The following is a 15,184-nucleotide window of genomic DNA, read 5'->3' as shown; positions in this document are numbered from 1 at the left end:
CCAATTAAGCAGCTACACACCTAATCCCAAAATAATCTGATATTGGACTGGATCCATGTGCTATGAAACAACAACGACCAAAACACACTCCTCCTGCGCCCTTAGGAGTTGGGATAAATATAAAATCCTCTGTGGTTATCACAGACTTTTGATATTCACAGTTTGTTCCAAATAATTCTAAAATATAATGCACAGAAAGTTTATATTACAACATATCCCTTCAGAATTCAGTTGAGGGATTAGCAAGTATTTTGTTTTTGTAAATTACAACTATATAAATCACGTTTCCTATATATTTATTAATTCTATTTTACATATATATTTATATTGATATTATAAACCCTATATTAATTGGGATTCCTGCATAAATCAGAGACCCTAAATTAAATAACAGCTTGGAATTTCAGTTGAGCACCCATAGCATCAACATGCTAACTTTAATTACCCTTAAAATAAAAGTTACACATCAACTTTATTATGACATATACAACCATAAAGAACATTTATGCAGTCAGATTCAACATATTTAAATCATTCTAGTATAAGGAGTGACCATATACACTGTATATGTGCTGAATAACTTTATAGGGAAATTAAAATGGTTGGTGGGTTAAGTCTCAACATTTTGCAGGACTTTGTACTCAACATAGCCTTTATGTTGGTTCAATTAATGACAGACACAGAAACAAAGTCACATCACAGGAATTTTATTTAGAACAGAGCCAAACTGGTAATTGATAGACAATTCTGTTTGGAATGCATTCAAGAACACATTGCAATCAATTATTTCCTGTTGAACTAATGCCTTTATGTTCTGTTTAATATTCCTCTCCTTCCTCCTCTCCCTCACCCTCAATGGAGTCGACTCCGACCTCCTCATAATCCTTCTCCAGAGCTGCCATGTCCTCTCTGGCCTCAGAGAACTCTCCCTCCTCCATACCCTCACCCACATACCAGTGAACAAAGGCACGCTTAGCGTACATCAGATCAAACTTGTGGTCAAGTCGAGCCCAGGCCTCTGCGATAGCAGTGGTGTTGCTCAGCATGCACACAGCCCTCTGGACCTTGGCCAGGTCTCCACCAGGAACTACAGTGGGAGGCTGGTAGTTGATGCCAACCTTGAAACCAGTGGGACACCAGTCCACAAACTGGATGGTGCGCTTGGTTTTGATGGTGGCGATGGCAGCATTCACATCTTTGGGCACCACATCACCACGGAAAAGCAGGCAGCAAGCCATGTATTTGCCGTGGCGAGGGTCGCATTTCACCATCTGATTGGCTGGCTCAAAGCAGGCGTTTGTGATCTCAGCCACTGAGAGCTGCTCGTGGTAAGCTTTCTCAGCAGAGATGACAGGGGCATAGGTGGCCAGAGGGAAGTGGATACGGGGATACGGCACCAAGTTGGTCTGGAACTCTGTCAGATCAACATTGAGGGCACCATCGAAACGAAGGGAAGCAGTGATGGAGGACACGATCTGACTGATCAACCTGTTCAGGTTGGTGTAAGTAGGACGCTCGATATCGAGGTTCCTACGGCAGATATCGTAGATGGCCTCGTTATCCACCATGAAGGCACAGTCAGAGTGCTCCAGGGTGGTGTGGGTGGTCAGGATGGAGTTGTAGGGCTCCACCACAGCGGTGGACACCTGGGGAGCTGGGTAGATGGAGAACTCCAGCTTGGATTTCTTGCCGTAGTCGACAGAGAGACGTTCCATCAGCAGGGAGGTGAAACCAGAGCCGGTGCCACCTCCGAAGCTGTGGAAAACCAGGAAGCCCTGAAGGCCAGTGCACTGGTCAGCCTGAGGACAGAGAGGAGGGACAATGGTTACATATGAGACACAGTCACATCATTTCATTTGATATTCTGGAGCAACATTTGCAATTAACCTTCTCTGAATTTACCCACCAGTTTGCGGATCCTGTCCAGCACCAGGTCGATGATCTCTTTGCCGATGGTGTAGTGTCCACGGGCGTAGTTGTTGGCAGCATCCTCCTTACCGGTGATCAGCTGCTCAGGGTGGAACAGCTGGCGGTAGGTCCCAGTGCGCACCTCATCTGAGGAGACAGATTCAATCATAAATGAGTGTCTGACTTAATGAAATCAAAAGTCGACAATGTCATCTAGATTTATTGAGAGTTTACCGATGACAGTGGGCTCCAGGTCCACAAACACAGCTCTGGGGACGTGCTTTCCAGCTCCAGTCTCACTGAAGAAGGTGTTGAAGGAATCATCTCCTCCTCCAAGAGTCTTGTCACTGGGCATCTGTCCGTCCGGCTGGATCCCATGTTCCAGGCAGTAAAGCTCCCAGCAGGCATTGCCAATCTGGACACCAGCCTGACCAACGTGGATGGAGATACACTCACGCTGTGGGGAAAGAAAAAAAAACAAAAAAAAAACAGGAGGGTTATTTACCTGTGTTCAGACTAGCGCAATAATCGGAACATAAATGCATCTTCAAACAGGGAACACTGAGTTGCTCCCCCTATCTGAGATGAGCAGGCGGTGCAGCAGGAGGCACCTCCCTGCACCACAATCGGCAGGGGACAGAAATGCCTGACAGCAGCCCCCGCCGAGGCAGGACACTGCTCTCGTCTTTCCTCCTTTCTTTTTTGTCCTCTTGTCTTTTCAATCCCGCACCCTCCCCTCTTTTGCAAGCACAAGCAGCACAAATGCAAATTCATGCGCGTGCACACCATCACTCTGGAATATTCCACTTGCTCCCGTGCCTTGAGGATGCACAATCACAGCTGACACATAAAAAATTAATTCATCCCTTTGATCAAAACTATAAAAATCTGGATATAACCCAAACTACATTATCAGCTTGGGTTACATGAACTGAGAGATGGCTGATTATTTAAATTAAGGCTCTAAATTTAATGTCATGTTTTTTAAAAAAGTAGTACTGTGTTGCAATAATCATGGCTGAAATTAAAAATATATATGCTTCTGGATCCTATTAATTAAACATGATAGCTGCAATCTAATGTCTCCATCCATCCCCACCCAATCTGCCCCTCCCTGCCTGGAAACAGGGTAGGGCATTTGCAAGATGTCTGATTTAAGCATATTGACACAATAAATTTGATAAAATATGAAATATGAGGAAAAATAATGCAGCTTTCTTATAAAAGAAAAGGAGATTTATGCTCCTGGTTGTCTGTGACTGAAGCCTGAATAAAGCCAGTCGGTGCATTGTTCTCATCCGCACACAATGACAATCACATCGTGCCCCTGCTGCAGACCAAATCTGTGCATCAACAGCAACATCACACTGCTCATTTCCATCCCTAAATATAACCACAAGCAGCCTCACGGTGATTTTAAAGCAACAAAATATCAAAACGTGTCCGGGAATTAAATTCTAGAGATTCTCCAGAGATGAAAAAAACCCTTCACGACGTCGCGTTGGAGCTGAGACACCGGCTGCTGCTGCTGCTCCTGCTGCTGCTTCACCTTCATTTATATCTCAGAAAAATAAGACAAAAACGACCCAGAGATACAGATAAGGGAGATTGACTTACCATGTTTTCGTTTGAGGTTCAAAGAGGAAGAGGAGGACGAGAAAATGTGAAGAAAAAGGCTTTTTAAAAACGGTGTCTTTGCGTCGCGTGTTGTACCCAACGGGGTCGATGCAACAACTGCTGAATGGGAGGGCGGTGCTACCAGATTTATACACGCAGGGCAGGGATTTGCTTCTGTGCACGGAAGAAGGGAAAAAAAAGACTTTACTACCACAGTACCATCATTTGTTAATGCTGTTCAAACCACAGACTCATTTTCTGTCATTTGTATTCAGATTTGAACGGAATTGTTCACGTTAAACCTTCTCTTAAAGTGCTTTGCAATAAGATAAATATAACTGGATGGTAGAGATTTTATTATCTTAGATTCAGATCGATCTTTTCTCATTTCTTTATTTATTTTAAACCAGATCTACTGCTTTATATCGATGAATATGCATCAGTATCATTTTAATTCTTTAATTTAAATGAAAATGAGCATTCACACAACAATACAGTGCAGCTGCGACAATTAATCAACCGTTTATTGATCAACTACTTAAGTAATCTGCAACTATATTGATAATTGATTAATCATTTTGAGTTTTTTTTTAACTACAAAAAATGACAAGAAAAGAAAAAAAATCAGCTGATTTCAGCTTCTCAGATGTGAATATTTTCTGGTTTCTTTGCACCTCTATGACTGTAAACTGAATATATTTGAGTTTTACACATCATTTCACCATTTCCTGACATTTTATGGACCAAACAGCTAATCTGTCAATCAAGAAAATAATCAAATAATCTTTAGTTGCACCCACTGTATGTATTATTTTCTTTGGCTCAATAAAACATACTTGAAATTATGTAATAATTTGCATATTCTTTTTATTTATTCATTTTTATCTTTGAGTGTAATTGCAATATATTTTTTCAGATGTTTGTGGGCAGAAATTTGAGGTCATAAAGGGCTAGTTCAAACAAAGCAAATTTATTATGCATGCAGAGGAATGAGAAAAGACTGCATGCATCTGTTCTCTAGGTGTGGCAAGCTGCAAAATCAATAAGCTATAATGCTGCCCTGCATGCAGGCTAATAGCCATGTCCTGGGGTATATATGAGCGAATTCTCTACAGTAAATCTGTTTTTTTTCTTTTGCAGGAGCTCGATGCACCTGATGCATAATAAATGATGCAAAATGGCTGAATGCTTCCGCTGCACAAGATGCTTCCATCTCACTCGAGCTGATTTCAGCCGGGTGTCCATATTGCTGCTGAGGCCTGCCATGGTATCCGCCCGCCCGGCATGCCAGCTCTCCTCCTCCCTCTTTGTCCCAGATTCTCTGCAATGATGTCATTCAGTGGGCCGATCACGTGGCTGCATGTCTGTCTCTGCTGTTCAGCCTCTGCTGCTCCGAGGTTTCCTCTGCTTCTGTCTTATTTGAGGAACTGAAATTGTCTGCATTGCATTTTATGGGACATAATGTTTGTGCTAAAGCCTGTGCACCAGCCCTTCTTCTTCCCTCTGCAGCTCCTGCAGTTACAACATTAAATCCCTGCTCTTAACGCTGTGTTGAATCCTGCAGGGAATGACAACCATTTGAAAAGAGGCTTACATGCTATAGTGCTTCTAACTTAATCAGTATTTTTCAACTTTACTGCAAGCCTGGTCAAAAATCCTCTCTGCGGTATGAACCCCAAACTTTTTGTCAGAACAGTCACCTCAGTGCAGGAGATCTCATCATTTATTCAGCAGGAGAGTGATGTTTAATTTACAGGCAGCTTTTTGTGGTTGCTGTACTCAAGATGAACTGCAGGGGATGAAAGAGAAGGACAGGAAGCAGCCATGGCTCTCAGCCAGGATTTCTTGAGAGAACATTCTACACTCCCCTCCTTCCTCCTCCTCCTCCTCCTCCTCCTCCTACCCCCCTCCACAGCAGCTGTGAGACAGGGAGGGTCTGAGCAGCTGCACACCAAGAAAAGAGGAGAGGGAGAGGATGGGAATGCTGGAGAGATGGGAGTGGTCCTTCGTGGCATGAAACTGACCGCAGTGCATCCTGCGAGGAGAGAATATGATACCCAACAACATTACAAAGCATATTTTCCATCTGTCACCGCAGATATGTCCCTGTGTGGACTGTTTTAATACAGGTGTAATCAGATGAAAGTAGAAGGTCATGATATTCTTATTTACTTTCATAAACGAGCTGAGATCGAGTGAGAAACTGAAAGGGTGGGACAAGACCTCGCAAGAATATTGTTCTGGATGTCCACGTGGTTTGTAGCCTCACTTAAATGTTTTGGTTTTGCAAATAAAGAAAACATACATGAATTTAGTGGAATCAACCAGTATTTTCTGCTTTACCTAAAATAAATATACAATTTTTATTTATTCAGATAAATTTAACTTTAACTTTTTGTAACTCATAACTTGAAGTCTTTTGACTTAAGATGAAGAGTTGAATGAAAGCACTAAACAGAGTTCAGTCAACTCAATAAATTAGTATTGAATTCAGTCCCTAAATTGACTGGGAGCATTTTCACAGCTGTAAGTTCTTTGTTTGAAATGAAGAACTGACTTTCCAAAACCTTTTTTGTTGTTTACTTTGACAGTGTGATGGAAGAGTTGTTGGTTCAACTTAATATTTTGAGCTTATTGAACTTGTTTTCTCAAGTACAACTGAATTCAATGAAGAGTTTTTTTGTTTTTAACTACCTTCATTTGTCCTTTCAAATTTAGTTTTTAAGTGAAAACAAATTTTACAGTGCACATCAGCTATAATGAAACACAGTGACTCATGTTTCTATAATTGTTGCTTCTTTTTCAAGCAGATAAAATGATAAATAAAAGCATTACTCAGACTTTGAGTCATTTTTTTTCAGCTGCTGCCCACTGTGTGAGGTCAAAATACAGCAGAATACATGGACACACAGATATGGACATACATAATCAGTTAAAGCTATGGTAGGGAATGAATCTTAGAAGCATTTTGTTGCATTTGTTCAAATTATCTTTATATTCTGATGGCAATCAATGAATCAAATGCTCTGGAAAAAAAAGAAAAAATGATCTGGTATGTGTGGCTGTTGCAAGCCTGTAATAAGCCCATCCAATCATTTCATCTGACTTCTCTCACATGAAGTGGTTGATCTAGATCTATTAATAAGCCACTTATTTATATATATGTGTGACAACTGATCAGCGAATCCTGTACCATGTAAGTATAATGGCAGATGAACATGTAAGAAAACTAGAGAAAGAGAAAGGAGACCAGAAAGAGGTGAAAGCACGTGTACAGGAAAAGGAAATAGCACATTATCAGCCAACAAAATCAAAGAGATAAATGAGGAATAAAGGAAGACACACACACACACACACACACACACACACACGAAAATAATGTTTTTACATAAATAAATATATCTAATTTAGTCAGTACAATCTCTCAAATGCAGTATAAACTTGAAGCTTTTCTTTGAAGATTTGAAATGAGTCATAGTGAATAATTCTGATCCAAAAGTCATGGAAGTGACATCAACTATAAGGCATCACCATGTTACAGAAACTTTCTAACTTGCAGGTTTAACTGTTTGGTAACCATGGTAACTAGGGTGATGACCTGATTCAGGAAGAAAGCCTTTACAGATAAACAGTCAGTGTTCCTATCCTAACTGAAAAAAGGAAATATATATTACACAACATCTCAAAATCTTAAATAAACTCTCTAACTTAAGGATAACTGCTAACTGTGGTTAACAGTAGCGTCTGCTTAGTGTTCATTAACAGTAGCTAATGTTAGTATTTGCTAAGAGTACTTAACGGCAGTGTTTGCTAACAGTAGCTAAGTGTTCACTAATAGTAGCTAACAGTAGTGTCTGCTAACAGTAGTGTTTGTTAACAGCAGCTAACGGTAGAGTTCACTTAATGCTAATGTTCACTAACAGTAATTAACAGTAGTATTAGCTAAGTGTTAACAGTAGCTAAGGGTAGTGTTTGCTAACAGTAGCTAAGTGTTCACCAATAGTAGCTAACAGTAGTGTTTGTTAACAGCAGCTAACGGTAGAGTTCACTTAATGCTAATGTTCACTAACAGTAATTAACAGTAGTATTAGCTAAGTGTTAACAGTAGCTAAGGGTAGTGTTTGCTAACAGTAGCTAACGGTAGAGTTTGATTAGTGTTCACTAACAGTAGCTATCAGAAGTGTTTAGTAACAGTAGCTAACCATAGTGTTTGCTAACTTGTTTAATAAGTATGGCTGCTGCTTTTACACAATGGATGGACCAGAAACTGTCTGCTATCCAGGCCCACTCTCCTTCCAAGTTAGCATTGTAGTAAAATTCCCCAAAAGAACATGTTTTGGTTTCCCCATAGATGTTACCAAAACCTCTTGTGTCTTAATGCAAGTGCTCATTGTGCTTCCAATTTTCATATATTTAAGTGTGTTTCAATGACAAAAACAACAGTTGTTTAGCTCAGCGAGATGAGAAAAGTAGTGTCAGTTTCTAGGTAACAGACATAAAAGATGAGAACCAACATTGGATTGATGATTTCTAGACCTGAAATAAGATAGGATTTTCTAATTGGGAAAAATCCTATTTTTGACTCTTTGTATCTTAAGACGACAGGAAATTCCTTTAATAAGGTCCCAGATATCAGGCCAGAAATACTGGTGAATAAAGGTGATTGCATTGACTATAAAAAGACAGGTAAATATGCTGTAGATTTGATGATGTCCAAAATCATTCACCAACACAGAGGCAATGATTAGCTGGTTTCACTGTGACTGCGGCTGCAGGTATTCCTCTGCAGCAGTCAATATAAACAATGATCCGCTTCACTTGACTTTGCATCTTAAAATCTGGGTTATTTTAAGCAGCCCCACATTCAAAGAGGTATCATTTTTTTTCCCCTGGGGCAACTGTTGTCATAGAGTTCCCTTTGTTGTTAGCAACCAAGTTGCTTAACTGTCTGTTAGTTTGCTGGGCTGCTCTTAAGGCCCACTAAAGAACGATTTATGGTCTGTCTCATTGAAAGCTGAATTCTTTAAGACGGACACCAACAGAGCTGCTACGCACGTCCACTAACATTACTGTCCCTGCAAAGAATGAGCTTTTATGTAAACTACAACTGCCTTGATGAGCTGTGAGAACAAAAGAGCTGACCCACATTGATGCATCTTGTGCCGCAGTGGCCACACCCTTCATCCTGACATGGCATTTTCTGGTTTATAGTCATCAGTTGTATAAGAGGAGAATTCATGCAGCTGTAGGTGAGATCAAGTGCATTTCTCTGCAGTCACAGGACATCAGGGGGCAAATATTTTGGAAAAGAGGTGGCTGAGTCTACTAACATCCCCCCCACACACAGAGGCAGCTGCACTGCAGCCCGTTAATGCTGCCATTTAAGCCAGGGTCACGTGACTACCAGATAAAGGCGGTCTATGTGGATACTGGGCTGTATCCAGGCAACTCCCGTTATTCATTTCCTAGCAACGGTTAAATCTTGGGAGGAGGGCTGGGGGTTGGGCGTCTGTGTCTGTCTGTAGCCTGCATGTCCCTCATCTCTGACTGGGCAGCTTGACCTCCTTTATCTGGCAAAGACTGGACATAAAATCAGGAGACTTGAAAGAAAATCAACTGCAAGCCGTGCTCAATAAAATCCACAGCCAGCCTGTAAATAAAGGCATTTTTTGATAATATGTGCACTGCTTGAAAAAACGGCATGATGTAGAAAAGGTATTATCCTGTAGGACATATGGTCAGAGTAAAAATGCCAAAACTATAACTAATCTAAAACAAAATCTACCCGTTAAAATGAGGTTTAAACTTCTTCTGACATCTTCTTTAGGCAGAATATCACATTATACCAGCATCCCAATCTTTGTGGATGATTTGCAGGCCCATATTTCTGCAAGGGATGCAACTAATGATTATTCTCTTTATAGAATAAGATACAAATCATTCTGTAGATTAATTGATAAAAAATATCAGAAAATGTGAAAAAAATGTTTCCCAAAACCAAAGGTGACGTCCTTAAATGTCTCATTTTGTCCAAAACCAAACAGGTAATCAGTATACTGTAATTGAGGACTAAACAAAGCAAAGCAAAACAAACAAACAAACAAACAAAAAAAAAAGCAAATTTGAGAAGCTGACTTTGGACATTTGACTCAAAATTAATGAGCAAAATAGCTGATTGATTATTACATCTTATCAACTAATGGTTGCAGCTCTACACTCTGAACATCAGGCTGAGGGGTTACAGATGAGCTGACTGATTGATTTTGTATTGATGGGTGTTCAGTCATCAATCACATGTATTATGTATGAGTCCTAAGCGCAAAGAAATCATCAATGTGACTACAGTTAATGCTCTGTGGTATATTCTCAGATTTCAGTCTCAAAATCTATTGTATTCTACTCTTTTCTAATCTGGGGCAAGGAAACTAAAAGAAGATGGAGCGGACACTGAATCACTATAAAACTTCCTGCTGCAGACTTTAATGTCAGTTCTATTGAAGCCTGTGGGATGTGCAATGTTTGGAGACTAACAGCAAATAAACAAATGCACCCATTTGTAAAAATCAGTCAGTTATTCTCTGAAATGTGTTCTTTCATATATTTTTAAAAATTTGTTAGGGTGCCAAATTTTGAGCATTTTCTTGAAGTGATTGTTAGCTCTTTCATCTTTTGGTTAAGGAAAATGCACAAATTTGCAATTTATTAATCATTAATAAGATATTTTCTTTAAAAAATTCCCATTTAGATTTGTTTGTCATATTTATTTCTCATTTAAAGTTGAAGAATAAGATTCCTTATTCAACAAATGGCTCCACCAAGCAAAACAATCTAAAATTAAGCGCAATTACTGGCTACTGTTGATAAAATATCGCTTAATGTGTTTTTAATCTGTTAAATTCTTAATGATCGATCATTAAGATCCCTAATGTTTTTAGAGGCCTTTTCAGTGGATATATTAGATGTTTGTGTGCATCTCCCAATAATCTTCAAGAGAACTTGTACAAAGTCTGGCGCCACCCAGAACATAGAATGTTCTATAGTGATGTAATGCTCCTTTCTGCTGTTTATGACTTCCTTTGGATCGATAAAGTACAACTATCTATCTATCTATCTATCTATCTATCTATCTATCTATTTACTTTGCTCTGTTCTATTTTGCTCTATTACAGGCTAATGTATGTGTTCTTACGTTAGTATTCAGTACTGTGTGTGTAAAGTGTTTTCTGTGTGTCAGACTGGACCTGTCTGGTACCAACATGCTGAAAATTACGCAGCATTTTTCCCACAATAAGAGGCGCCATGCCTGCCGCACAATAACGGGAGGATGACGGGATTCGGGTGGGGTCTGGGAGGCGGGCTTTGTAGCGAGAGAGCCGCTCATCCAATAGGAAGCCGCGGACAGCGTCGAACGTTAGACTGACAGGGAGCTGACCAATAGCGGCATAGCAGGCACCGGCGCGAGCGCTGCACTTGCATATATACCACTGTCCATCCTCATGTGCGCCATTTTCTCTTACATCGACCCCATAATCGTCGAATTGTAAGACTCTCTCTGTCAAGGAGCTTCTGCCACCCTCCACTACAACATAACAAAATGGTAAGAACTTTTATACACTTTGATAAATAGACATATTTGTGGTTTACTTCTTGCCTCCACTTTTTAACGGATGTGAGTTGTTGGGATGAGGAGGAGGAGGAGGAGAAGGAGGAGGAGGAGGAGAGAAGGGAGGGAGCGTTAACTTAACGATTAATCTAACAGTGGGAATGAAGCCTTGATGGATTATAAAACCTTTAACGTAATTTTAGTCGTTTTAAACGTGTAAAGTTGAGTTTTGATTGTTGTTGTAATCTGAGGTTTGGGGTGGGGAGATGCCCTGGCGGGATTTGATGGGTTAAGTGAAGTTACGTGGCGGGCAGACAGAACAAAAGAGGGTTTCAGCAGAATGAATAATGTCAGCCAGGCTTCGATCCAACCGCCGACTGTGCGGTATTTTATTCTCCCCTCAGGGCATGACTAAGCCCCGGTCATCACTGTCCGTGACAGCGCTGCCCAGTAACGGCAATTCACTGTACTGACAGGGAGGATGTGCAAAGTGGTACCCGTCTGCAGATGTCCCGCACCCAGAGAAACACTATCCGCGGGGAAAATGGATGAACTGCGCCGTCAGCATGGCGCAAGGCATTAAAAATTCATGTCAGTAATGGACACTGCTGAGCTGTCCCACTGATGGCTGCTGATGTGGGCTCAACACAGAGCCAACAGTTGTTAGAACTAACTGTTAAATTTACATGTTCTCTTTGGTCGGACTGAACTTCTCTCAGGATTTGCAGGTTCTCAGGTTAACTCTGTTTTTAAATAGTTTATAACATTTTCACTCTGATTTCAACAAACGTAATCTGTTGCTAGTGTGAAGGGCTTGTCGCATAGCAACGTATTTCCAGACACAATGCAGTGCGCCAGAAAAAAGTTGAGGAGTCAACCGTTAGGCAGCCATTGATTGGTTGATGCTGATCAAATTAGATTTCTGTTACCATTGAAACTTTGAGAACTGAACAAATTTTAAATATATATTTTGACCAACCCTGTTTCCCCCCAAGTATATACTTAATATTTAATTTAATTTTAAATCACATATTACACACTTATTTACCTAATAAATCTCAGAATGAACCTGTTTGATTTCTAAATGAGGACAAATCTATGTTAACAACCAGGCACCTTCCTTAACTGATCATTGATGATATTAACTCTCAATTAACAGATTAATTGTTTTAAATAAATAAAACAAAAACAATACCAAATATGTTTTTCCCTTTCAATCAAACCTCTATTTTCATAGCAACATATTGCATATTCTCTGGTTACATAGCATATATATATAATATATATATGTATGTATAGTATATCTTTTCCTGTGTGACATGTCTAAATAAATGCATACAGGTATATAACCTCACTGTTTTTTGTTTTTTTTCCTCCAGCGTGAGTGTATCTCCATCCACGTTGGTCAGGCTGGTGTCCAGATTGGCAATGCCTGCTGGGAGCTTTACTGCCTGGAACATGGGATCCAGCCGGACGGACAGATGCCCAGTGACAAGACCATTGGAGGAGGAGATGATTCCTTCAACACCTTCTTCAGTGAGACTGGAGCTGGAAAGCACGTCCCCAGAGCTGTGTTTGTGGACCTGGAGCCCACTGTGATCGGTAAGTGTTGTTCCATCTATCTGAGCATGAATTCAGGGAAACTGAGGTGAAATATCTGATAATTGTAAACCACAATGTTTCAATGTCTGTTTTTGTCTCCTCAGATGAGGTGCGCACTGGGACCTACCGCCAGCTGTTCCACCCTGAGCAGCTGATCACTGGTAAGGAGGATGCTGCCAACAACTACGCCCGTGGACACTACACCATCGGCAAAGAGATCATCGACCTGGTGCTGGACAGGATCCGCAAACTGGTGGGTAAATTCAGAGAAGGTTAATTGCAAATTTTGCTCCAGAATATCAAATGAAATGATGTGACTGTGTCTCATATGTGATCACTGTCCCTCCTCTCTGTCCTCAGGCTGACCAGTGCACTGGCCTTCAGGGCTTCCTGGTTTTCCACAGCTTCGGAGGTGGCACCGGCTCTGGTTTCACCTCCCTGCTGATGGAACGTCTCTCTGTCGACTACGGCAAGAAATCCAAGCTGGAGTTCTCCATCTACCCAGCTCCCCAGGTGTCCACCGCTGTGGTGGAGCCCTACAACTCCATCCTGACCACCCACACCACCCTGGAGCACTCTGACTGTGCCTTCATGGTGGACAACGAGGCCATCTACGATATCTGCCGTAGGAACCTCGATATCGAGCGTCCTACTTACACCAACCTGAACAGGCTAATTGGTCAGATTGTGTCCTCCATCACTGCTTCCCTTCGTTTCGATGGTGCCCTCAATGTTGATCTGACAGAGTTCCAGACCAACTTGGTGCCGTATCCCCGTATCCACTTCCCTCTGGCCACCTATGCCCCTGTCATCTCTGCTGAGAAAGCTTACCACGAGCAGCTCTCAGTGGCTGAGATCACAAACGCCTGCTTTGAGCCAGCCAATCAGATGGTGAAATGCGACCCTCGCCACGGCAAATACATGGCTTGCTGCCTTTTGTATCGTGGTGATGTGGTGCCCAAAGATGTAAATGCTGCCATTGCCACCATCAAAACCAAGCGCACCATCCAGTTTGTGGATTGGTGCCCCACTGGTTTCAAGGTTGGCATCAACTACCAGCCTCCCACTGTAGTTCCTGGTGGAGACCTGGCCAAGGTCCAGAGGGCTGTGTGCATGCTGAGCAACACCACTGCTATCGCAGAGGCCTGGGCTCGACTTGACCACAAGTTTGATCTGATGTACGCTAAGCGTGCCTTTGTTCACTGGTATGTGGGTGAGGGTATGGAGGAGGGAGAGTTCTCTGAGGCCAGAGAGGACATGGCAGCTCTGGAGAAGGATTATGAGGAGGTCGGAGTCGACTCCATTGAGGGTGAGGGAGAGGAGGAAGGAGAGGAATATTAAACAACATAAAGGCATTAGTTCAACAGGAAACGTTTGATTCCATTTGTTCATAAATACATTCCAAAAAGAAATGTTTGTCTGTTAATCAGTTTGGCTGTTCAGTCAATTTGGAAGTTCCTGTGATAAGAAGGGCTGGAGAGGAGGTAATCAGATTGTTAGGTTAGAAGAAGACTGGAGTGTTTAAAGTGAGGAAGAGGAGTATTAAAAGGGACAGAAAGCACGAGTTAAACAGGAAACAACTGCTTCAAATTTACTCAGAAAGGCGTTTCAAAAAGAAATGTTTGTCTATCAAATATCACTTTGGCTCTGTTCTAAATAAAGTTCCTGTTACATATGAAGTTGTCTGTGTTGTTTATAAAACTCTTTGTTGTTTTTTTCAAAGAATGACAAATTATCTTTCTGTCTGTATCCTGGACCAGTTTATGTAATCAGATAAGGAAATTGCAGACTTAGTTTGACAATTTTTTGTACATTAATTAACATCTAAAGTTTTGCAGAAAACATATGATATCCAGTGTTTATATTCTACTTTTAAACCTTTGGAATGAGTTAAAAGTAAAGTCAGCTTATTAAAATTATGGCTTTCCTCATAGGAATTTGGTGGATTTTAAATTATGAGCTTTGATTTATAAAAAAAAAAAACAGTTACTAAAAGATAAAAAAATAAATTTATTCACAGTTATGCATGTGTGAAAGTTATTGCTACAAAGTTCATCATTTTATTAGAAGTATATAAGTTTTCAGTGGGAGCTCATGGAGACCCCACATAAACATGTTATTGCAGTAATACTGTAGTAAGAGTAAAATCTATTTTCAGGCTTTACAACAGGTCAGATTTTTGTTTCTACGTGAAACTGCTCACAACAAGGTGTGTACAGTATGAACTTGGTTGATCAGCTGTTTTCTGGTTTAGCAGGTTGGATAATATCTCTGTCCTGCTAAACCAGCAAAAAACAACACCCATAAAAGCACCTAAGACCACTAATGTTAGTCTGTATATTTCCATTCTCTTTTCAGCCCAACCATGATGAAATATGGTAAAACACGCAGCAATAACCTTAGTTGATATAAAGCAGAACAGGCTCTCTTACACAGGATATATACAGAATATGA

General features: G+C 40.8%; 2 protein-coding genes across 2 annotated transcripts; one reads left to right on the top strand and one right to left on the bottom strand.

Annotated features, from left to right (window-relative positions):
- Positions 1 to 691: 691 nt before the first annotated feature.
- Positions 692 to 3,681, bottom strand: LOC146324699 (tubulin alpha-1B chain-like). The gene is made up of 4 exons (XM_084720312.1): positions 3,526 to 3,681; positions 2,143 to 2,365; positions 1,907 to 2,055; positions 692 to 1,799 (listed from the first exon to the last, which is right to left on the bottom strand). The coding sequence occupies exons 1-4, from the start codon at positions 3,526 to 3,528 to the stop codon at positions 819 to 821; spliced, it is 1,356 nt and encodes a 451-aa protein (XP_084576438.1). The 5' UTR covers positions 3,529 to 3,681; the 3' UTR covers positions 692 to 818.
- Positions 3,682 to 10,963: 7,282 nt separating this feature from the next.
- On the top strand, positions 10,964 to 14,405 carry LOC146324698 (tubulin alpha-1A chain). The gene is made up of 4 exons (XM_084720310.1): positions 10,964 to 11,122; positions 12,508 to 12,730; positions 12,835 to 12,983; positions 13,091 to 14,405. Exons 1-4 carry the CDS (start codon positions 11,120 to 11,122, stop codon positions 14,069 to 14,071), a joined length of 1,356 nt encoding a protein of 451 aa, XP_084576436.1. The 5' UTR covers positions 10,964 to 11,119; the 3' UTR covers positions 14,072 to 14,405.
- Positions 14,406 to 15,184: the final 779 nt, after the last annotated feature.

Source organism: Lutjanus erythropterus, chromosome 6, assembly GCF_056507025.1.
Source record: "Lutjanus erythropterus isolate fLutEry1 chromosome 6, fLutEry1.hap2, whole genome shotgun sequence".
Classification (NCBI taxonomy): Eukaryota; Metazoa; Chordata; class Actinopteri; order Lutjaniformes; family Lutjanidae; genus Lutjanus; species Lutjanus erythropterus.
Note: the sequence above shows the minus strand (reverse complement) of the source record. Positions and strands in the feature narration are given on the sequence as shown.